At 41.4% G+C, this 24,554-nt stretch overlaps 1 protein-coding gene across 1 annotated transcript in view; it reads right to left on the bottom strand.

Annotated features, from left to right (window-relative positions):
- The window catches only part of tgfbr1b (transforming growth factor, beta receptor 1 b), a 126,666-nt gene that overhangs the window by 35,012 nt on the left and 67,100 nt on the right, over positions 1-24,554 (bottom strand). Inside the window, exons 3-4 of the mRNA XM_061922185.1 lie at positions 13,430-13,699; positions 3,186-3,416 (exon numbers count right to left, since the gene is read on the bottom strand). Of these exons, the coding sequence (XP_061778169.1) occupies positions 3,186-3,416; positions 13,430-13,699 (501 nt within the window). The remainder of the gene's footprint in view (positions 1-3,185; positions 3,417-13,429; positions 13,700-24,554) is intronic.

Raw genomic sequence — 24,554 nt, forward strand, 5'->3', positions numbered from 1 at the left:
GTATTGTGAAAAAGGCCATTGCTTAGGGATGATCTAATAGCCTGAACAGTAAATGCATTACAAATGTGTAGAGCTTTTCTACCCTTAAGGTACTCCAAGCGCTTTGACACTAGTACCACATTCACCTACTGATGACACAGCATCGGGAGAAACTAGGGGTTCACTCTCTTGCTGAAGGATACTTTGATGAGGTCACAGGGGGACTGAGAATCGAACCCGCAACCATCGGGTTGGGCCAACCACTCTACACCTGAGCCGTGCTGAAGAAAGGCCAACCTTAACTACAAAGGTCCCAACAAACCCCACAAAAGGAAGCTTGCTGTGAATGCACCAAAACAGCACAAGAAGGGGGGTGAGGGTGCGGTCCATTTGGTGCATTCTGGGCCACTGGGTCCATTTGTGGCCTTAATGGATATCTTAAAAGGGGAACGGCACTTTTTGGGGAATTTTGTCTATGGTTCACAATTATTATGAAAGACATGACTGATGGATTTTTATTTAATACAGTCTAAATATTATATACATGTAAATAAAAGCCTACAGCGGAGCCAATGGGTGCTCCACTATTTCGCCCATAAAATCCAATAAATAACCATTAAAAAAGTGCCAGCAAACTCCATTTACATTTCATGACATGACATGACTATTAAGCAAGTGATATTGTTATTATAAGCATTAACGCAGACAAACTATTCATAGCGACGCTGCGATCACAAGCTTGCGTGCCTATGTTTACATCAAGTGGTCTGCTGGGTCCTTGCTTCCTTGCTACTAAGTTTATTGTAGATCATAAATCATCCTTTTCACCTGGACAGAAGAAGTCTGAGTAGGTACTGCGACAAGTGAGTACACTTTCGCAGCCATTTATAACCCGAAACGCGCAAGGACGACGCAAAAAGACGCCGGGTATCCCACGCCCCGCCCCGTTTCTTTGTGAGGATTATGAGTCATTGTTCACCTAAATGGGAATATATGAACATCCTAGTAGTCCTAATGACAGCAGACGTTGTACAGTAAGTGACGTTTAAGTATGTTTATTGGCTCACATCATTAGTGATTAAGTAAAAAAAAAAAAAAGCAACTACCGTGATGCGTTTAAATTAATGCTTAAAATGATCAAAATGTGTAAATAATAAATGTCATAAATGTGCCTGTTACTACATTTCATAGGTACTTACATCAATGGAGGTTTTAGGAGGTTTTTTAAAGGGGGAACATTATCAACAAACCTATGCAAGCGTCATTATATACCTTGATGTTGCAGAAAAAAGACCATGTATTTTTTTAACCGATTTCCGAACTCTAAATGGGTGAATTTTGGCAAATTAAACGCCTTTCTGTTTATCGGTCTTTTAGCGAGGACGTCAGAACATGACGTCACCGAGGTAATACACCCGCCATTTTCATTTTCACAATACAAACACCGGGTCTCAGCTCTGTTATTTTCCGTTTTTTCGACTAATTTTTGGAAGCTTGGAGACATCATGCCTCGTCGGTGTGTTGTCGGAGGGTGTAACAACACTAACAGGGAGGGATTCAAGTTGCACCACTGGCAAGAAATCTGCCGCCAGACCCCCATTGAATTTGCCAGAGTGTCTGCACATTTTACCGGTGATGCTAAGACAAACATGGAACAGAGATGTATGGATAACCTGCAGATGCATTTGCAACAATTAAGTCAACGAAATCACAAAGGTGAGTTTTGTTGATGTTGTTGACTCATGTGCTAATCAGACATATTTGGTCGCAGCATGACTGCCAGCTAATCGATGCTAACATGCTACGCTAATCGATGCTAACATGATATCTACGCTAACTGTATGTACATTTGAAACTAGATACCCACATTTAATGCGAAACAAACACTTACCAATTGACGGATTTAAGTTGCTCCAGTGTCACAAGATGCGAAAGTCCTGATCGTTTGGTCCGCACATTTTACCGGCGATGCTAATAAGGCAGCCATGCTATGGGCCACTTCATTAGGTACACCCATTTTATGGCCGAATAGCGTCAATAGCTATTCGCTCAATAGCTTCAATTTCTTCTTCAATTTCGTTTTCGCTATCTGCCTCCATACTCCGACCATCTGTTTCAATACATGCGTAATCTGTTGAATCGCTTAAGCAGCTGAAATCCGAGTCAGAATCCCAGCTAATGTCGCTATATCTTGCTGTGGTAACCGCCATGTTGTTTGTATTGGCAGCTCTATTGGCAGCCCTGTATGACGTCACAAGGAAATGACAGACGCATCGTAAATAGGGAAAATCAAGAACTTTAAAGCTTTTTTTTGGGATATTCCGGGAGGTGTAAAATTTTGAAAAAAAATTCGAAAAATAAAACAAGCCACTGGGAACTGATTTTTATTGTTTTCAACCCTTTTGAAATTGTGATAATGTTCCCCTTTAAGGGATTTGTAGGCACAATTGTAAGGTTCCCATATACTCCATTTTTGATTGCATTTATGTAATATTTACAAAGTAAAAAATAAAAGAAATGAAAAACGAAAGAACATGTTGAAAAATAAGGATAACGACAGAACTTGAATTATTTTAAAGTAATAAAACTGGACATAAGTGTCATTCAAAATAGAAACTAATAAATTACACCTCTGGGTTGAGAGTATGACGTGCTGCCACCTCTTGAGCTACTACAAATGTATTCAGCTCGTTAACTTTCCTATCAAGAGTGAACAATATCATTACTGTCACAAAGTTTACTGTGGCTGTAGAAATGTGCGTGGTATACCTGTGGTACGAAATGCAGGAATCAATAGAATCGCACACTTGGAGGAATGTGAAGTTGCTCGTCTCGGTGTGTGTCTGGGTTCATGTGTGTGTGTGTTTGCAGACGATCAACAGTGTGTCAGTGTCTGCTACGTCTTCACTGGGGAGTATTATACTCCTCCACACTCGTCAGCAGTCTGTCTGCTTCCAGCCAAAAGCCTCAAGCAAAGTCGACTTTGTACAGTGAAGTCTCAAGGCTCACCTGTATTCATATGTGAAAATAAACAATCGCTAAGAGTTCAAGGCATTTTGAATCGATTGCTAGGCTTTGATCAAAGCGATCAAACTTCTCTCTGAAATGGTAATTTTCCTCTTCTTCCCCTGAAGTAGTTGTTATGCCAGACCTGAACCCTACGTGCACACAAGACTAGCAGAAGGAACGTTCTTAGAATAGCTCACCTTTGTTGTCTGCGGCGATGAAGCCCAAAATATTCTCATGTCTCAGCATCACGGTCTGGTAGATCTCAGCCTCTCGGAACCAAGACCGCTCCTCCCGGGAGGAGAAAATCTTCACAGCCACTTCTTCACCACGCCATTTACCTCGCCACACCTCGCCGAAACGCCCTTTGCCTATGCTCTCCTGTAAGATGATGGTTCGAGCGATGGTTCTCTGGACAAGAAGTGGCAGGCCTGGAGACAAAGTAGACCATCGTTCGTTTTAAAATGCAATCTCAGTTACTTGTAGGGCTTGGCGATATTGGCTTTTATTAATATCGCGACATTTTTATGCCATATCGCGATATACGATATATATCTCGATATTTTTCCTTAGCCTTGAATGAACACTTAATGCATATAATCACAGCAGTATGATGATTCTATGTGTCTACATTAAAACATTCTTCTTCATACTGCAGTTATTATATGCTACTTTCATGCAGAGAAGGAAGTCAATTGACCAAAACAGTATTTATTAAACACTCTTCATTTTCTCGCGGGTGCCTTTTTAAATTAAAGAACAAATCAGTAGTGCTGCTAGCTTTTGTAGTTACACTTCTGCTGCATACTTTGCAAATTGCTGTTGTCTGCTGAATATCTTCCTTCACGAAGCCAAACCACCGCCAGATGATGGACCCCCTGCTGTTTTTTGGGGGCATTAATTGTCTTCTTCCATTTGTGATCAGTTTCGCACCTTCTGTCCTTGGGCAAGACACTTCACCCACCTGCTCCCAGTGCCACCCACACTGGTTTAAATGTAACTTAGATATTGGGTGTCACTATGTAGAGCGCTTTGAGCCACTTGAGAAAAGCGCTATATAAATATAATTCACTTCACTTCACTCTCTCTTGTAATGTCACTCACTCGCTCGCTCTGCTCTGCTTGCGCCACCAGCCTCTGCTAACATTAGCCATGTTGCTACCTCTCTGCTTGGCGAGAGCGTATGACGCTTCATGCGCGAGAGTATGTGACGTGTGTAAGAAGGCGGGCTTGTTTTACGTCTCTGTGAGAAGGAGAGACGAGAAAGAGTGAGAAACGTCTGTTGTGTAATGGCCGTAGCTACAAACAACTGCGTGATAAGGAATACTCAATTACGATATAGTCATTTTCTATATCGCATAGAGACAAACCCGCGATATATCGTTTATATCGATATATCGCCCAGCCCTAGTTACTTGTATTTACTTATTTGAGTGAAAGTTAAAAAAAACTGTGGAAATATCCAAATTGAAATTCTACTTCCCGTTTGCAACCTAAATCAAAATTCAAGTGACAGAGAAAAGTAATTGAAAAATCCCACGCAGACTCACTTTTATACCATAAATCAAATGTATACCAAGCAAATGCATAAATGGTCCAATATGGTGTAAATAACAAGGTGGAATGGATCCAAGCAATTTATTGGAAAGCCAATGGCTGCTAAAAGGTGCTAGTCTTCAAGGACCAAGCTTAAACTAGATGTGTGCGAACGTCTCGCCTACGCAGACAGAGCGATATGGCCTAAAATCCATAGTGCTATAAACAGTATATTGCAGCATCTAACGATAATTAGAGGTGGGTAGTAACGCGCTACATTTACTCCGTTACATTTACTTGAGTAACTTTTGGGATAAACTGTACTTCTATGAGTAGTTTTTATGCAACATACTTTTACTTGAGTATACAGTATTTATAGAGAAGAAACGCTACTTTTACTCCACTCCATTTATCTACATTCAGCTTGCTACTCGCTACTTTTTTTATCGATCTATTAATGTTTGTTTTGGTTAATGACAGCTTCAAAGTAGGATCTACGCATGCCTGCGTTTCACCAATCACATGCAGTCACTGGTGACGTTGGACCAATCAAACAGAGCCAGGCGGTCACATGACCCGACTTAAGCAAGTTGAAAAACTTATTGGGGTGTTACCATTTAGTGGTAAATTGTACGGAATATGTAATGTGCAATCTAATAATAAAAGTTTCAATTAATCAATCAAAAGTGTAAAGGAACAAGGACACTTTTTATTTCAACCGTACTTCCCATCAAAAGCCTAAAGACTGATCGCACAGTTCCTGTCTTCACAATAAAAGTGCCGATGCATCGCGCCTGTGCTGACAAAATAAGAGTCTACGAAAGCCAGAGCAAACAAACTAGCAAGCTACGGAGTTTGCCGCCAATGTATTTCTTGTAAAGTGTATAAAAACGAATATGGAAGCTGGACAAATAAGACGCCAAATACCAACAACTTTCATGTGGTACTAGACAGAAAAGAGGAACTTTTTTTCTCCTCCATTTGAAAACGTGGACGTCTGATTCCAATCAATGCAAGTCATCAGAATCAGGTAATACACAAACTTATAGTCTTGTCTTCATGAAATATAGGAATCTATGTGTTAAACATGCATGCATATTCATTAAAACACCTTTAACATGTCAACAAAAACGGCAAAATAAATAAATATAAATTATATACTGTATATATAAATGTATGTATATATATATATATATATATATATACACACACACACACATACATATATATATATATATATATATATGATACGTGTGTGTATATATGATATGTGTGTGTATAAATGATATGTGTATGTATGTATATGTATATATGAGGTAGATCACCTCAACTAGGTCATTTATTAGGTAATTGATAAACGTTGGAAAACTTATTGGGGTCTTACCATTTAGTGGTCAATTGTACGGGATATGTACTGTACTGTGCAATCTACTAATACAAGTTTCAATCACTCAATCAATCAATCAATCAATCAAATCAATGAATGCCTACTGAACCTATGGTGCTGTTAAGTTATTGTGGCTCAATGTGCCATTTTTTTTGTTTTATTTTAATGTACTATTATTTAATATATATTACTGTTTTAGTTACTTAAGAGATATTCCTGGCTCTGAATTTGCTCATTGCTATGTTTATGTTTTTGTGCATTATTTGTTGCCGTAATCAGTTTACTCATCAGTTACTCAGTACTTGAGTAGTTTTTTCACAACGTACTTTTTACCTTTACTCAAGTAAATATTTGGGTGACTACTCCTTACTTTTACTTGAGTAATAAATCTCTAAAGTAACAGTACTCTTACTTGAGTACAATTTCTGGCTACTCTACCCACCTCTGACGATAATTATGACAATAGATAATTTCGGATTCAATCGATAATTATGACAATAGATAATTTCGCATTCAAACTACAGTATAATAGAACCATTTGGATTGAACCGGATTTGTACGATCATCTCATTCGCTGTAAGATAAATCATTTCCAGGGGCAGGTTTTGTCCAACGGTGCATTTCGTTTATGTAAAGGTAAAACTAGAGATGGGGGAAATAATCGCGTTTTAGATGCATTGCAATTTGGACATGGGGCGATTGTAAACTCGATTTGTAAATTTCACGAACCAATGATTTATTTATTGTAAATAAAGTAATGCAGGCGTTTCTAAAATTTGGCCACCTTAAAGACAGATACGACCAGCTCCTTTAATTAAGGGCACTTATGTTCCAGTTTTGCACAAATTTCCATTAATTTAAAAAATCTAATGGTAATAAATCAACTGTTTATTATAAATCCTCTGTTTTTAAAAGTTGCGAGTGATGAATGCTTATTAAGTGAGACAATAAGAAAGGAGAGGTGGCTTGTTGCAGTCAGACACATTTTAGAACTGTCTGCATTACTTAATTTATAATAAATAAATCCATTATTGACATTTACTAACCAATTTTAAAATCATCCATGTCCGAATTGCAATGCATCTAAAAAATATCATTTACCCCACCTGTAGTTGCTTGTAGTTTTTAGTAGAAAAAAAAGTCACAAGGATTGGAGAAGTCTTTACAAAAACCCGAACAGGTTCAATCCGGCCCGCAAGATGAGTTTGCTATGTGTAAAACTGAGCTGCGTTTTTAAATGAAAGAAACTGCTGTTCTGAATTTGTCCACTGGATGTCGCAATAGCGATTCTTTCAGATAAGCAAATAGTTTATACCGGGGCGAGCAAGTATAACAAGGAAGGGGTCCACCGTAAAGCGGGTCTGCGACTCCTCCCCCCTAGACCCAACGCTAAACAAAGAGGAGTAAAATAAACAATTGGTAACCTCACTTAAAATGCTGCATGAGACACTGCACATTGATATAGTTCTGTGAAAATGATTGTCTTCTGTGCAAATTTAAAGAACGTGAACAGTGTGTGATTTACTGCAATACTGTCATTCTTTTAAGTTTTTACTTATTTTTTATTTTTTTTAATTTGTTCACACATAGCACAGCTTTTATAAGGCAGGGAGTAATTACGTCAACCCCCTTGAATAGTTTCTACCTGAGTTTGTATGGTTTGTTTGGGTTAGCACAGGATTCATAAGTGGAAATACGGGGAAATGACAAAAGTTTTTATTTTTGCTTTATTTTGTTTTTGTTCAATCCGAGATGGGTTGTGACTTAACGCTGATTTGCTTTGTAGATAACTGAGATTAAGTCTAAATTCACTGTGTTCTTTCTGGTGTTTTTGAAACCGCACCAATTTTCCCCTCAGAATTTTTAACTACTGTGTTTTTCGGAGTATAAGTCGCTACGGAGTATAAGTCGCACCTGCCGCAAATGCATAATAAAGAAGGAAAAAAACATATACGTCGCACTGGAGTACAAGTCACATTTTTTGGGGAAATGTATTTGATAAAACTCAACACCAAGACTAGACATTTGAAAGGCAATTTAAAATAAATAAAGAATAGTGAACAACAGGCTAAGTAAGTGTACGTTATATGACGCATAAATAACCAACTGAGAAGGTGCCTGGTATGTTAACGTAACATATTATGGTAAGAGTCATTCAAATAACTATAACATATAGACAGAGGTGGGTAGAGTAGCCAGAAATTGTACTCAAGTAAGAGTACTGTTACTTTAGAGATTTATTACTCAAGTAAAAGTAAGGAGTAGTCACCCAAATATTTACTTGAGTAAAAGTAAAAAGTATGTTGTGAAAAAACTACTCAAGTACTGAGTAACCTGTTTGTTAAATGATGACGGCAACAAAAAATGCACAAAAACATAAAAATAGCAACGAGCAAATTCGGAGCCAGGAATATCTCTTAAGCAATTAAAACAATAATATATATTAAATAATAGTACATTAAAATAAAAAATAAAAATAAGGCACATTGAGCCACAGTAACTTAACAGCACCATAGGCTCAGTAGGCATTCAATGATTGATTGATTGATTGAAACTTGTATTAGTAGATTGTACAGTACAGTACATATTCCGTACAATTGACCACTAATTGGTAACACCCCAATAAGTTTTTCAACGTTTATCAATTACTTAATAAATGACCAATTCGAGGTGATATACCTCATATATACATATAGATACACAGACATACCATATACATATATACATTTATATTTACAGTATATAATTTATATTTATTTATTTTGCCGTTTTTGTTCACATGTTAAAGGTGTTTTAATGAATATACATGCATGTTTAACACATAGATTCCTGTCTTTCATGAAGACAAGAATATAAGTTGGTGTATTACCTGATTCTGATGACTTGCATTGATTGGAACCAGACAGTAGAGCTAATAACGTCCAAGTTTTCAAATCGAGGAGAAAAAAAGTTCCTCTTTTCTGTCTAATACCACATGAAAGTTGTTGGGTTTTGGCATATTATTTGTCCAGCTTCCATATTTGTTTTTATACACTTTACAAGAAATACATTGGCGGCAAACTCCGTAGCTTGCTAGCGCTGGCTTTCAGAGACTCTTATTTTGTTAGCGCAGGCGCGATGGAGCGCCACTTTTATTGTGAAGACAGGAACTGTGCGATCAGTCTTTAGGCTTTTGACGGGAAGTACGGTTGAAATAAAAAGTGTCTTTTTTCCTTTACACTTTTGATTGATCGACTGAAACTTTTATTAATAGATTGCACAGTACAGTACATATTCCGTACAATTGATCACTAAATGGTAACACCTGAATACGTTTTTCAACTTGTTCAAGTCGGGTGTTACGTGTGACGGTCACGTGACCGCCTGGCTCTGTTTGATTGGTCCAACGTTAACAGTGACTGCATGTGATTGATGAAACGCAGGCATGCGTAGATCCTACTTTGAAAAACCAAAACAAACATTAATAGATCGATAAAAAAAGTAGCGAGTAGCGAGCTGAATGTAGATAAATGGAGCGCAGTAAAAGTAGCGTTTCTTCTCTATAAATATACTCAAATAAAAGTAAAAGTATGTTGCATAAAAACTACTCTTAGAAGTACAATTTATCCCAAAAGTTACTCAAGTAGATGTAACGGAGTAAATGTAGCGCGTTACTACCCACCTCTGCATATAGAACATGCTATGTTTACCAAACAATCCGTCACTCCTAATTGCTAAATCCCATGAAATCTTATACGTCTTGTCTCTTACGTGAATGAGCTAAATAAAATTATTTGATATTTTACGGTAATGTGTCAATAATTTCACACATAAGTCGCTCCTGAGTATAAGTCGCACCCCCGGCCAAACTATGAAAAAAACTGTGACTTATAGTCCGAAAAATACGGTAACTTGAAGGGCTTTATCAAGAGGATTATTTGTGATATGTACATTTTTAGAATGGGCTTGTTTCATATTGGGCCGAAGTAAAACAAAAAACAATCTGAAGCGGTTGAAGTTATATTTTTAAGTTATTATGCCATGATTTTATCCGTCCCACCAACGTAGGAAGAGATTTTTCTCCACGTGGCCCCTGACCTAAAATAAGTTTGACATCCCTGCTCTAGAAACTTGAACAATTCTCAACAAAGTACACTGTACAATAGGCAGCAGCAATTGAAAAATAGAGCATAACGATATAAGAAAAATATGTTATGCCTAATAAATAACACATTTGTTTTTAAATGTTTGTATACCTTTTTTAAGGAAGATATGCATCAACGCTGATTATGCAAATTATATGATGAGGTTGTATTGACCACACCACAGGTATATTGGCAAACTGGGGGAAATTCTGTACATGTACAAAAACCTTTACATTATCTTTCAAATCTGCACACACTTAAACAGAGCCTCGGGAAAAACAATGTGTTTTTTTTAAACACGCACACACCACTGCACAAAATTAAATCAACACCAGTAAATCTATGTCCCTATGTTCTGTATTGAAACAAACTGCACAACATGAAACAGGTAAGTTAACACAAAAAAAAAATGCACAATCATTTTCTTTGGGTAACAACGACAAAGCGCTAACACCAAACATGCAACTATTTACCAAGTGCCTGCAAGGAAAGCTGAGCACTCCGACGACGACTGACATTGACGTTAATGTTGCACATTACTTATGCCACAAAACAAAAAACTCAGTTTACCACTGAGTTTTGCCTAATGGATGCAAATTAGACAATCAGCAGACATCATGAACCCAACACCACCACCTGTGGAAAACATTGCACCTGATTTAAAATATACATTATATTGCCAAAAGTATTTGGCCACCTGCCTTGACTCACATATGAACTTCAAGTGCCATCCCATTCCTAACCCATAGCCGGTCCACCTTTTGCAGCTATTACAGCTTTAACTCTTCTGGGAAGGCTGTCCACAAGGTTGCGGAGTGTGCTTGTAGGAATTTTCAACCATTCTTCCAAAGGTGCATTGGTGAGGTCACACACTGATGTTGGTCGAGAAGACCTGGCTCTCAGTCTCCGTTCTAATTCAAAATAAAAAAAAGTGTTCTATCGGGTTCAGGTCAGGACTCTGCGCAGGCCAGTCAAGTTCCTCCACACCAGACTCTGTCATCAGCTATGAACCTTGCTTTGTGTACTGGTGCACAGTCATGTTGGAAGAGGAAGGGGCCCGTTCCAAACTGTTCCCCCAAGGTTGGGAGCCTGGAATTGTTCACAATGTTTTGGTATCCTGGAGCATTCAAAGTTCCTTTCATTAGAACTAAAAGGCCAAGCCAAACTCCTGAAAAACAACCCTAAACCATATTCCTCCTCCCCCAAAGTTCACAATCGGCACAAAGCAGTCCGAAATGTACCGTTCTCCTGGCAAACTCCAAACCCAAACTAGTCCATCAGATTGCCAGGTGGAAAAGAGTGATTCATCACTCCAAAGAACATGTCTCCACTGCTCTAGAGTCCATTGGAGACGTGCTTTACACCAGTGGTTCTCAAATGGGGGTACGCGTACCCCTGGGGGTACTTGAAGGTATGCCAAGGGGTACGTGAGATTTTTTTGAAAATACTCTAAAAATAGAAACAATTCAAAAATCCTTTATAAGTATATTTATTGAATAATTATTCAAGAAAATATGAATGTAAGTTCATAAACTGTGAAAAAAAATACAACAATGCAATATTCAGTGTTGACAGCTAGATTCTTTGTGGACATGTTCCATAAATATTGATGTTGAAGATTTCTTTTTTTGTGAAGAAATGTTTGGAATTAAGTTCATGAATCCAGATGGATCTCTATTACAATCCCCAAAGAGGGCACTTTTAAGTTGATGATTATTTCTGTGTAGAAATCCTTATTTATAATTGAATCACTTGTTTATTTTTCAACAAGTTTTTAGTTAACTTTATATCTTTTTTTCAAAATAGTTCAAGAAAGACCACTACAAATGAGCATTATTTTTGCACTGTTATACAATTTAATAAATCAGAAACTGGTGAAATAGTGCAGTATTTTACTTCGTTATCTCTTTTTTACAACCAAAAGTGCTTTGCTCTGATTTAGGGGGTACTTGATCTAAAAAAAAAATTCACAGGGGATACATCACTGGAAAAAGGTTGAGAACCACTGCTTTACACTACTGCATCCTACGCTTTACATTGGAGTTTGTAATGTATGGCTTAGATTCAGCTGCTCCGCCATGGAATCCCATTCCATGAAGCTCTCTGCAAACTGTACGTGGGTTAATTGGAAGGTCACATGAAGTTTGGAGCTCTGTAGCAACCGACTGTGCAGAAAGTCGGCGACCTCTTTGCACTATGCGCATCAGCATCCGCTGACCCCTCTCTGTCACTTTACGTGTCCTACCACTTTGTGGCTGAGTTGCTGTTGTTCCCAAACGCTTCCTTTTTCTTAAAATAAAGCCGACAGAAGACTTTGGAATATTTAGGAGAGTGGACATTTCACGGCTGGTTTCTTTGTTGTTAAGGCGGCCGCCTTAACAACAAAGAGCCACCGCCTAAACTAAAGTCAAAAAAAAAAAAAAAAAAAATTTTTTTTTCCTGTCCAGCTTATCAGGGTCAGCATGTGGCCCCACTTTTAACTCTTTTTTTCAAACGCTTATGGCAAATGCCTATTTACAGTAAGTCATTAATTTGACTTAGTCATTATTTTGTCTTAGTAAGTCGATATTTACTAAGTCAAAATAATGACATACTTAGTATCTCAGGTAACTGGGACTGTTTTGTGTTATGTTTTTACTTTACAGAAAAAATATCGAGATACATATCGTATATTGGCATTCAGCATACTGAGCGGAAAACACAACCAAAAATTGAAGGCTTCTTCACGCGACGAAGCCGGCCTACTTCATCACAGTCTGTGGTCTATTGCCCCTTCAGGCAGCGATGAGATGGAGACGTGGTGGCGACAGGCCAAATTACACTGTTCCTTACACCCACCCAGCCCCTTCAAAGTATGTCCGCTGGTCCCGGGCGACGCTTGCTTCCCCCTGGAGAGACACCACCTTAACTAACAAATATTCAGGGGGAAACACTGCATCCTATGACAGTTCCACGCTGGAAATCACTGAGCTGTGAGAGCAGCCCATTCTTTCACAAATGCTTGATTTTATACACCTGTGGCCGGGCCAAGTGATTGGGGCACCTGATTCTGATCATTTGGATGGACGGCCAAATACTTATGGCAATATAGTGTATGTACTTTCACCAATTTGACAATAGACTTTTTGTTTTTGGTAGATCGGGAAATCAAATATTTACAAAAAAAAACATTACCCCTGTATGATTACTTTATTCAGCAAAATTTGCGGAACAAGTTTGTGGTGTGTTTGAATCTCTAAAAAGCTTTAGGATGTCAAAAGACCCACTATTTTCTAAAACATCAGGATTCATCGAAGCCAAAAGCACATGACATTCCTTTTAGTATATATGTGGTTTTGTTTGTTGTCCAAAAAATATAGTAGTGTTATATTATTGCATATATGTTGCATCAGCGTACCTGATCCAGAACCAGAGGTGGTCATGTCATAGATAAGGTCCTTCAGTGTCGTTCCAACCGTGATGAAGGGATGGTCCATTGAGGGATCTTCTTCATTAGGTACCCGGTGGTGGTGGTGATGGTGGGCTCCAGCCCCGCCAGCCCCTAGGGCCCTGTGGCTATGGCAGACATAAAAAGCCAAAACCAGCAGCAAGCAGAGGACACAAACTGGCCCGGCAATCACTGCAGCAAGAGCCACAGGTCCCAAAGGTGGAGTCTTCACAGTTGAGACTGCAAGGGAAAAGAACACACATATATTGAAGACTCCAAGACACCAAGCTATGTCAAGTTTATGTGCAAAGTTACAGCTGCAAACAACAATCAATGTATTATTATACTGTGTGAACAACTTTATATCACACTATGATGCAGTGGATTATCACCCTCCCACGCAGTTCAGACCTTCCTGTTTCTGTCTACAGCGCAAGGCCTTCTGGGTAATGTAGTATATAAATATTTTGCAACACAACATCTTCACTCCCTAGTTTGTATATTTATTTCAGCTTTATTTATCCAGGGTAAGACAATTAAGAACATATTTTAATTTGCAATTCTGACCTAGCAAAGAGGCAGCATTTACATGTTAGAGATAGTAATGTAACGGTTTTGTAGATACCACGGTATTACGTAGGGGTGTGGGAAAAAAACTATTCGAATATGAATCCCGATTTTCACGTTGTGCGATTCAGAATCGATTCTCTCTTTTTTTTTTTTTCAATCGTTTTTTTTTTTTTTTTTATCAATCCAACACAACAATACACAGCAATACCATAACAATGCAATCCAATTGCAAAACCAAACCTGACCCAGCAACACTCAGAACTGCAATAAACAGAGCAATTGAGGGGAGACACAAACACACGACACAGAACAAACCAACAGTAGGGGCGGTGGTGGGGGGGTATGGGGCGATGACTAAGAAGAACGCGTACTTGGAATATAATCACAACACTTTATGTACATATTTATATAATATTTACATATTTATATAATATGAAACTACAAGCTCCATTCACAGACAGAGTCCCATTGCTTTTATGGGCGGTCGCGCGAAAAAATATACAGTATATATTTTTTTATTAATTTTTTTTTTGTTTGTTTTTTTGTGGCGGCCGTAATTCTTTCGTGGCGGGCCGCCACAAATAAATGAATGTATGGATGGAGGGGAAAAGGCACAGTGAAGAGAGAGAACAGCTTATAACTTCCAACAAAAATACATCTTTTAACAGACCACACCAGGAGTCCTACTTGAAATATGGATTTATCGCAACAGGTGATTCCTACGCACCAAGCCCGCTTTGCATAATATGCGGCGACCAGCTCTCTAATGAGGCAAAGAAACCTTCAAAACTGCTTTGCCACTTAGAGACCAAGCCCCTGGAGTATTTTGAAAGGAAACAACTTGGATACGAAAAACTGAATAAATTACTGAGAGCCACCACATCAGTAAATGAGAATGCACTGACAGCATCGGACTTAGTGGCTGATCGTATTGCTAAGGCTGAAAAGCCATTCACTATGGGTGAAGAATTTATCCTTCCTGCCACTAAAGAGAACTTTTAGGAGAGGCTGCTGTTAAAAAGATATCACATGTGCCTCTGTCGGCTAACACCGTGACTTGGCGCATTGAGGAAATAGCCGAAGACATTGGGACACAATTGTTAGAGAGGATTGATAAGGCACCCTGGTACTACGTACTCCAGGTTGACGAATCTATAGACGTTACAAGGCAATACTACTTGTTTATGTGCGATGTATTTTTCAGGAGGATGTGAAAGAGGATATGTTAGTGCACTATCGTTGCTGACCAACACCACAGCCACAGAACAGTTCAAGTCGCTGGATTTTTACATGTCAGGAAAACCGAAATGGTCCTTTTGTGTCGGCATATGCACCGATGGAGCTGCTGCCATGACTGGACGGCTGTCTGGATTAACTGCTGGGATTAAGGAGGTTGCTCCTGAGTGTGAATTCACGCATTGTATCATTCACAGGGGAAATGCTTGCTAACCGAAAAATGCCACCGGAATTAAACAGCGTATTGAATGTCGTTGTTAAAGTTATTAAGCACATCAAAACAAACTCACAAAGCTGCTCAAACAGGCGCGAGTAGATGGACGTGGAGCACAGACGCCGTCTCTTGTACACAGAAATAAGATGGTTATCTCGTGGGAAATCACTGGCCAGAGTGTTTGAGTTACGAGAGCCACTGCAAAGATTTCTCTCAGAAAAAAAGTCACCGCTGGCGGAACATTTCAGTGACCAGCAAAACTGGCTTACTTATGCGACATATACACCTTGCTCAATGAACTCAAACTGTCTCTTCAGGGAATAAGGACAACTGTATTTAAATTGGCGGATAAAGTACCGTAAAGTACTCCTCTCTGAGCTGCTACCTTACCGTGGTAGAGGAGTTTGCGTGTCCCAATGATCCTAGGAGCTATGTTGTCTGGGGGTTTTCATGCCCCCTGGTAGGGTCTCCCAAGACAAACAGGTCCTAGGTGAGTGATCAGACAAAGAGCAGCTCAAAGACTTCTATGGAATTACAACGAAATGAACCCAGATTTCCCTCGCCCGGACGTGGGTCACCGGGGCCCCGCTCTGGAGCCAGGCCCGGAGTTGGGGCACGATGGCGAGCGCCTGGTGGTCGGGCCTGTTCCCATGGGGCCCGGCCGGGCACAGCCCGAAGAGGCAACGTGGGTCATCCCTCCAATGGGCTCACCACTCATAGGAGGGGCCATAGAGGTCGGGTGCATTGTGAGCTGGGCGGCAGCCGAAGGCAGGGCACTTGGCGGTCCGATCCTCGGCTACAGAAGCTAGCTCTTGGGACGTGGAACGTCACCTCACTGGGGGGAAAGGAGCCTGAGCTAGTGCGCGAGGTAGAGAAGTTCCGGCTGGATATAGTCGGACTCACCTCGACGCACAGCAAGGGCTCTGGAACCAGTTCTCTCGAGAGGGACTGGACCCTCTTCCACTCTGGCGTTGCCGGCAGTGAGAGGCGACGGGCTGGGGTGGCAATTCTGGTTGCCCCCCGGCTCAAAGCCTGTACGTTTGAGTTCAACCCAGTGGACGAGAGGGTAGCTTCCCTTCGCCTTCGGGTGGGGGGACGGGTCCTGACTGTTGTTTGTGCTTACGCACCAAACAGCAGTTCAGAATACCCACCCTTTTTGGGTACACTCGAGGGAGTACTGGAAAGTGCTCCTCCGGGTGATTCCCTTGTCCTACTGGGAGACTTCAACGCTCATGTTGGCAACGACAGTGAAACCTGGAGAGGCGTGATTGGGAAGAATGGTCGCCCGGATCTAAACCCGAGTGGTGTTTTGTTATTGGACTTTTGTGCTCGTCAAACACCATGTTCAAACATAAGGGTGTCCATATGTGCACTTGGCACCAGGACACCCTAGGCCGCAGTTCCATGATCGACTTTGTAGTTGTGTCATCGGATTTGCGGCCTCATGTTTTGGACACTCGGGTGAAGAGAGGGGCGGAGCTTTCTACCGATCACCACCTGGTGGTGAGTTGGCTGCGATGGTGGGGGAGGATGCCGGACAGACCTGGCAGGCCCAAACGCATTGTGAGGGTCTGCTGGGAACGTCTGGCAGAGTCTCCTGTCAGAGAAAGTTTCAATTCACACCTCCGGGAGAACTTTGAACATGTCACGAGGGAGGTGCGGGACATTGAGTCCGAGTGGACCATGTTCCGAACCTCTATTGTCGAGGCGGCTGATTGGAGCTGTGGCCGCAAGGTTGTTGGTGCCTGTCGTGGCGGTAATCCCAGAACCCGTTGGTGGACACCAGCAGTGAGGGATGCCGTCAAGCTGAAGAAGGAGTCCTATCGGGTTCTTTTGGCTCATAGGACTCCGGAGGCAGTGGACGGGTACCGACGGGCCAAGCGGTGTGCAGCTTTAGCGGTCGCGGAGGCAAAAACTCGGACATGGGAAGAGTTCGGGGAAGCCATGGAAAACGACTTCCGGACGGCTTCGAAGCGATTCTGGACCACCATACGGCGCCTCAGGAAGGGGAAGCAGTGCACTATCAACACCGTGTATGGTGCGGATGGTGTTCTGCTGACTTCGACTGCGGATGTTGTGGATCGGTGGAGGGAATACTTCGAAGACCTCCTCAATCCCACCAACACGTCTTTCTTTGAGGAAGCGGTGCCTGGGAAATCTGTAGTGGACTCTCCTATTTCTGGGGCTGAGGTCGCTGAGGTAGTTAAAAAGCTCCTCGGCGGCAAGGCCCCGGGGGTGGATGAGATCCGCCCGGAGTTCCTTAAGGCTCTGGATGCTGTGGGGCTGTCTTGGTTGACAAGACTCTGCAGCATCGCGTGGACATCGGGGGCGGTACCTCTGGATTGGCAGACCGGGGTGGTGGTTCCTCTCTTTAAGAAGGGGGACCGGAGGGTGTGTTCCAACTATCGTGGGATCACACTCCTCAGCCTTCCCGGTAAGGTTTATTCAGGTGTACTGGAGAGGAGGCTTCGCCGGATAGTCGAACCTCGGATTCTGGAGGAACAGTGTGGTTTTCGTCCTGGTCGTGGAACTGTGGACCAGCTCTATACTCTCGGCAGGGTTCTTGAGGGTGCATGGGAGTTTGCCCAACCAGTCTACATGTGCTTTGTGGACTTGGAGAAGGCATTCGACCGTGTCCCTCGGGAAGTCCTGTGGGGAGTGCTCAGAGAGTATGGGGTATCGGACTGTCTTATTGTGGCAGTCCGCTCCCTGTATGATCAGTGTCAGAGCTTGGTCCGCATTGCTGGCAGTAAGTCGGACACGTTTCCAGTGAAGGTTGGACTCCGCCAAGGCTGTCCTTTGTCACCGATTCTGTTCATAACTTTTATGGACAGAATTTCTAGGCGCAGTCAAGGCGTTGAGGGGTTCCGGTTTGGTGGCCACGGGATTAGGTCTCTGCTTTTTGCAGATGATGTAGTCCTGATGGCTTCATCTGGCCGGGATCTTCAGCTCTCACTGGATCGGTTCGCAGCCGAGTGTGAAGCGACCGGAATGAGAATCAGCACCTCCAAGTCCGAGTCCATGGTTCTCGCCCGGAAAAGGGTGGAGTGCCATCTCCGGGTTGGGGAGGAGACCCTGCCCCAAGTGGAGGAGTTCAAGTACCTAGGAGTCTTGTTCACGAGTGGGGGAAGAGTGGATCGTGAGATCGACAGGCGGATCGGTGCGGCGTCTTCAGTAATGCGGACGTTGTATCGATCCGTTGTGGTGAAGAAGGAGCTGAGCCGGAAGGCAAAGCTCTCAATTTACCGGTCGATCTACGTTCCCATCCTCACCTATGGTCATGAGCTTTGGGTCATGACCGAAAGGATAAGATCACGGGTACAAGCGGCCGAAATGAGTTTCCTCCGCCGGGTGGCGGGGCTCTCCCTTAGAGATAGGGTGAGAAGCTCTGCCATCCGGGAGGAGCTCAACGTAAAGCCGCTGCTCCTCCACATCGAGAGGAGCCAGATGAGGTGGTTCGGGCATCTGGTCAGGATGCCACCCGAACGCCTCCCTAGGGATGTGTTTAGGGCACGTCCAGCTGGTAGGAGGCCACGGGGAAGACCCAGGACACGTTGGAAAGACTATGTCTCCCGGCTGGCCTGGGAACGCCTCGGGATCCCCCGGGAAGAGCTAGACGAAGTGGCTGGAGATAGGGAAGTCTGGGCTTCCCTGCTTAGGCTGCTGCCCCCGCGACCCGACCTCGGATAAGCGGAAGATGATGGATGGGTGGATGGAGTACCGTATATTTCGGATTATAAATCGCTCCAGAGTATATGTCACACCGGCCGAAAATGCACAATAAAGAAGGAAAAAAACAGATACGTCGCGCTACAATATAAGTTGCATTTTTGGGGGAAATTTATTTGATAAAATCCAACACCAAGAATAGACATTTGAAAGACAATTTAAAATAAATAAAGAATAATGAACAACAGGTTGAATAAGTGAACGTTATGACGCATAAATAACCAACTGAGAAGGTGCCTGGTATGTTAACTTAACATATTATGGTAAGAGTCATTCAAATAACTATAACATATAGAACATGCTATATGTTTACCAAACAATCTGTCACTCCTAATCGATAAATCCCATGAAATCTTCTTCCTCGATGTCGCTTCTAAAAAAACTCTGCCAACTCAGAAGGTATGCGCTGTTTCCTCTTGTCGTTTTCTGCTGCATATTTCACTACGTCCAGCTTGTAATCTGCAGTACATGAGATCCTTTTCGGTCCAATTTTTGTTCAGCCTTTCTCAGTTTTTATAAGTTACCGCAAACGATGAAATTACCCTTTGAAATAGCTACGGCAGTAGCATATAGCATAAATGATAAATGGGTTGTACTTGTATAGTGCTTTTCTACCTTTAAGGTACTCAAAGCGCTTTGACACTACTTCCACATTTACCCATTCACACATTGATGGAGGGAGCTGCCATGCAAGACGCTAACCAGCACCCATCAGGAGCAAGGGGGAAGTGTCTTGCTCAGGACCCAACGGACGTGACGAGGTTGGTACTAGGTGGGGATTGAACCAGGGACCCTGGGGTTGCGCACGGCCACTCTACCACTGCGCCACGCATAGAGCAGTTAGCATTCCATGACCCACAATGCACTTCTGCCATGACCCTCCCCCGCCGAATTGTTATTGGTTGACGTGTGTGTGACGATTGCTGACATTTTCTTCGTCTCTTCCGCGAATGAGATCAATAATATTATTTGATATTTTACGGTAATGTGTTAATAATTTCACACATAAATCGCTCCGGAATATATGTCGCACCCAAACTATGAAAAAAACTGCGACTTATAGTCCGGAAAATACAGTAAATAATTCAATGTATATACTCTGATGATTAACTTGTGTGATGACTGTATTATGCTGATATATTTGTACCATGAATTGATTAACGTGGACCCCGACAAACAAGTTGAAAAACGTATTCAAGTGTTACCATTTAGTGGTCAATAATGCGGAATATATACTGTACTGTGCAATCTACTCATAAAAGTCTCAATCGATCATTAAATCCAGCATGTCTGTGCAAGAAGAAGATCAACTGCTGGAGATTGCAAATGACGGCAGCCGTACAAGTCTGTTTGAGACAACAACTCTGCCGGTTTTCTGGATTAAAGTCATGGCAGAATACCCCGAGATCGCCACTACAGCACTGAAAACCCTGTTGCCATTTCCGACATCCTGTTTGTGTGAAGCGGAATTTTCTGCAGTGACAGCCACCAAAACAAAACAAAAAGGAGCAGACTGGAGATAAGTAACACACTTTGTCTCCCATTACCCCCAGTTGGGACCGCCTCATTGCAGAGAAATAAGCTCAGGCTCCCATTGATTTAGCGTTACGATGAGTTCAAATTCTCATGCACTTAATATTCGTTTTTAATGTTGTATCTGCATCTTATTTTGAAGGAATGTAAACGTTACCGTAGCAACCGGACTCACAGGGCATTAGGGCAAAGGGAGGTGAGAGATGAGAGCTGGTTAGTCTGGGGCACAAAAACATGCAGGAGACTTATCGGACGGTTCAAACTGGCAACTTTATTTCAGTTGATGAAAAATAACATTCATAAATAAAGAAATGTGGAATTACTGGTTCTTGTCATTTATATATTTTTCCCACGTGATTTTTTTATTGATGTAATGACTGATGTTATGTTGTTGGCACAATGTGCTAATAAAAGGTCCATGTGAGTAAACAGTGGATTCACGTTTATTATTATTTCATGACAATTTTTTTGTGTCCGTATTTGACGCACTCTGCTGCTACGTGCCTGCTGTTTCGTGACCAGCAGGCACTCTAACGCGCACCTGACGGTGCAATGAACATAAAAAGATAAACAAACTGTCAAAAAATACAATTCAGAAACCTCATTTTGTTAAAATCTTCATTAGCGTTTGACCAACAATCATGGAGAAATTGAAACCGAGTTGACCATACTCTCTTTGTACACGACGGTGCGAATGAGTGCTTTTGCTGCCATCTTTGAAGTCTGTACGGTATAAAATGAATAAAACATCGATACAGCATCCATCCATCCATTTTCTACCGCTTATCTCTCTCAGGTTTACGGGGTTGGGGGCCACCAATCTTTTCGTGCCCAAGATCCATCCATCCATTTTCTACTGCTTGTCCCTTTTGGGGTTGCGGTGGGTGCTGGAGCCTATCTCAATTGCATTCAGGCGGAAGGCGGGTTACACCCTGGACAAGTTGCCAGTCATCACAGGGCCAACACAGATAGACAACATTCACACTCACATTCACACACTAGGGCCAATTTAGTGTTGCCAATCAACCTATCCCGAGGTGCATGTTTTTGGAGGTGGGAGGAAGCCGGAGTACCCAGACGGGAACCCACACAGTCACGGGGAGAACATGCAAATTCCACACAGAAAGATCCCGAGCCCGGGATTGCACCCATGACTACAGGACCTTTGTATTGTGAGGAACATGTACTAACTCCTGGTCACAAAAACTAAAGCAGGATCTACCCGAGTTGGCGTTTTATTTATTTATATATATATATATATATATATATATATATATATATATATATAGTCGAGTTTTCTATGGTTTATCCGTTATACCGTCCTCAATTCCTACATTAGCCTCTGTGTTTTTTCCTGAAACAACAAAGTAGGGATGAAATACCCTGTGTTTCCGGGCTCTTCAGGGGATTTTATTGAATAAACCTGCAAAACAGGCTTGTAACATATATGCACGCACGCACACAATAATTCATTTATACGAAAACAGTATTTATTGTACCACCAAACCTCAGCTTTAAATATAGTTTTTAATAAAAATGGGATGTAAATTAGTCATTAATAAAGCACAACAATAAAATACATTCATAACAATGGCAATATAAAAAAACAACTAAATTCATTTTTTCCCGTTTTGTTTTTAATTCTATTATTTACCTTTTACACAAATTTTACCACCAGAGAGTGTGTGCTTTCTGTGTCAAATAAAATTATTTACATTAAAGGCCCACTGAAATTAGATTTTCTTATTTAAACGGGGATAGCAGGTCCATTCTATGTGTCATACTTGATCATTTCGCGATATTGCCATATTTTTGCTGAAAGGATTTAGTAGAGAACATCGACGATAAAATTGGCAACTTTTGGTCGCTAATTAAAAAGCCTTGCCTGTACCGGAAGTCGCAGATGTGCGCATGACGTCACGGGTTGTAGGGCTCTGTCATGCCAAATATCTTCTCCCTACAAAAACCTTCCCCCCCCACCCCCATTTACTTCCGGGGTTATGATTAATACAGACGTTTTGTTAACGCTATATTATAAAAATATAACGCTATACTATGAAAATACAGACGTTTTGTTAACACTATATTATAAAAAAAATTTAAAAACAATTTACAAACACAAGTTATGGGATGACATAAGAGGAAACGTGACCCCGGAAGTAAATTCGTCATCCCATAGCTTGTGTTTTTAAAAAATGTTTAAATTTTTTTATAATAATATAGCGTTAACAAAACGTCTGTGTTTTTATAATATAGCGTTATATTTTTATAATATAGCATTAAAAAAATGGCTGTATTAATCATGACCCTGGAAGTAAATGGGGGGGGGGGGGGGGGGGGTTTGTAGGGGGGAAGAAATTTGGCGTGACAGCTCCTCTCATCCTCACATTGTTTACAATCATAGCCAGCAGCAGCTAGAGCTATTCGGACCGAGAAAGCGACAATTTCTCCATTAATTTGAGCGAGGATGAAAGATTCGTGGATGAGGAAATTTAGAGTGAAGGACCAGAAAAAAAAGAAAGAAAAAAAGTATTAAAAAAAAGGCGATTACGATTCTGAGCGATTCAGATGTTTTTAGACACATTTACTAGGATAATTCTGGGAAATCCCTTATCTGCCTATTGTGTTGCTAGTGTTTTAGTGAGTTATATAGTACCTTAAAGTCGGAGGGGTGTGGCCACAGGTGTGTTGACGCCAAAATACCTGAGGAAAGTCACACAGCTGCAGCAGGACGCAACTCCGCTGATCTCCGGTAAAAGCCGATTATTACCACAATTTTCCCACCGAAAACTGCCGCTTGACATTTTCGCTTGACCGCTCTGATCCATAGTAAGGCTTCACCTCCGGGAATTTTAAACAAGGAAACACCGAAACACCGTGTGTTTGTGTGGCTTAAGGCTAAAAGCTTCCCACCTCCATCTTTCTACTTTGACTTCTCCATTATTAATTGAACAAATTGCAAAAGATTCAGCAACACAGATGTCCAGAATACTGTTTAATTATGCGATTAAAGCAGACTACTTACAGCTTGGATCGGGCTGGAAAATAATGTCCGCTACAACCCGAGACGTCAAACGCACACGTCATCATATCGCGATATTTTCAACACGACACTTCGCCGGATATTTAAAATTGCGATTTAGTCAACTAAAAAGGCCGTATTGGCATGTGTTGCAATGTTGATATTTCATCATTGATATATAAACTATCAGACTGCGTGGTCGGTAGTAGTGGGTTTCAGTAGGCCTTTAAATTCAAAAATCTTTTTATTGGCGCAATACATCTTTTGGACAATTTTCACAAAAATTTTAGGTCAAAGCATAATCCTTGAGTAAAAGTATCAATAAGTACTTAAAGTACATAATGTTGACGTACGGTACTTTTAGAAACCTTTAGACCGGATGTGGCACACTGGGCTAAAATTGTGAAAGGGGGAAGTGCTGTACGGTTCTCAGCTTGACCAGTAAAAACAAAAAAAAGGACTTGAGACTGTTTGTCCATGAATTTTAACATTGATGATGACGTTCACAACAACACAAGCAGATGAGATGTGTCGCGGGTGTATGGATTGTTCCTGCTAGCTTTAGCTTCGGAGTTTAGTCGCTGTTTCATGTGGCTGTCTCCACATTGTTTAGTTCAGGACGTGTTTCAGGGGTAAATTAGCATTCCCGGACACATTACTTTTCACAAAAATGTTCCTTCTCCTCAGACTGACAACATTTCACTTCCATTTATGTAAATTTCCCTGATATTATTTTGCGTTTGTCAGAGGATTACGTTTTATTGGCCTATTGTGTGACTCCGTCCGTGGTT

Source organism: Nerophis ophidion, linkage group LG15, assembly GCF_033978795.1.
Source record: "Nerophis ophidion isolate RoL-2023_Sa linkage group LG15, RoL_Noph_v1.0, whole genome shotgun sequence".
Classification (NCBI taxonomy): domain Eukaryota; kingdom Metazoa; phylum Chordata; class Actinopteri; order Syngnathiformes; family Syngnathidae; genus Nerophis; species Nerophis ophidion.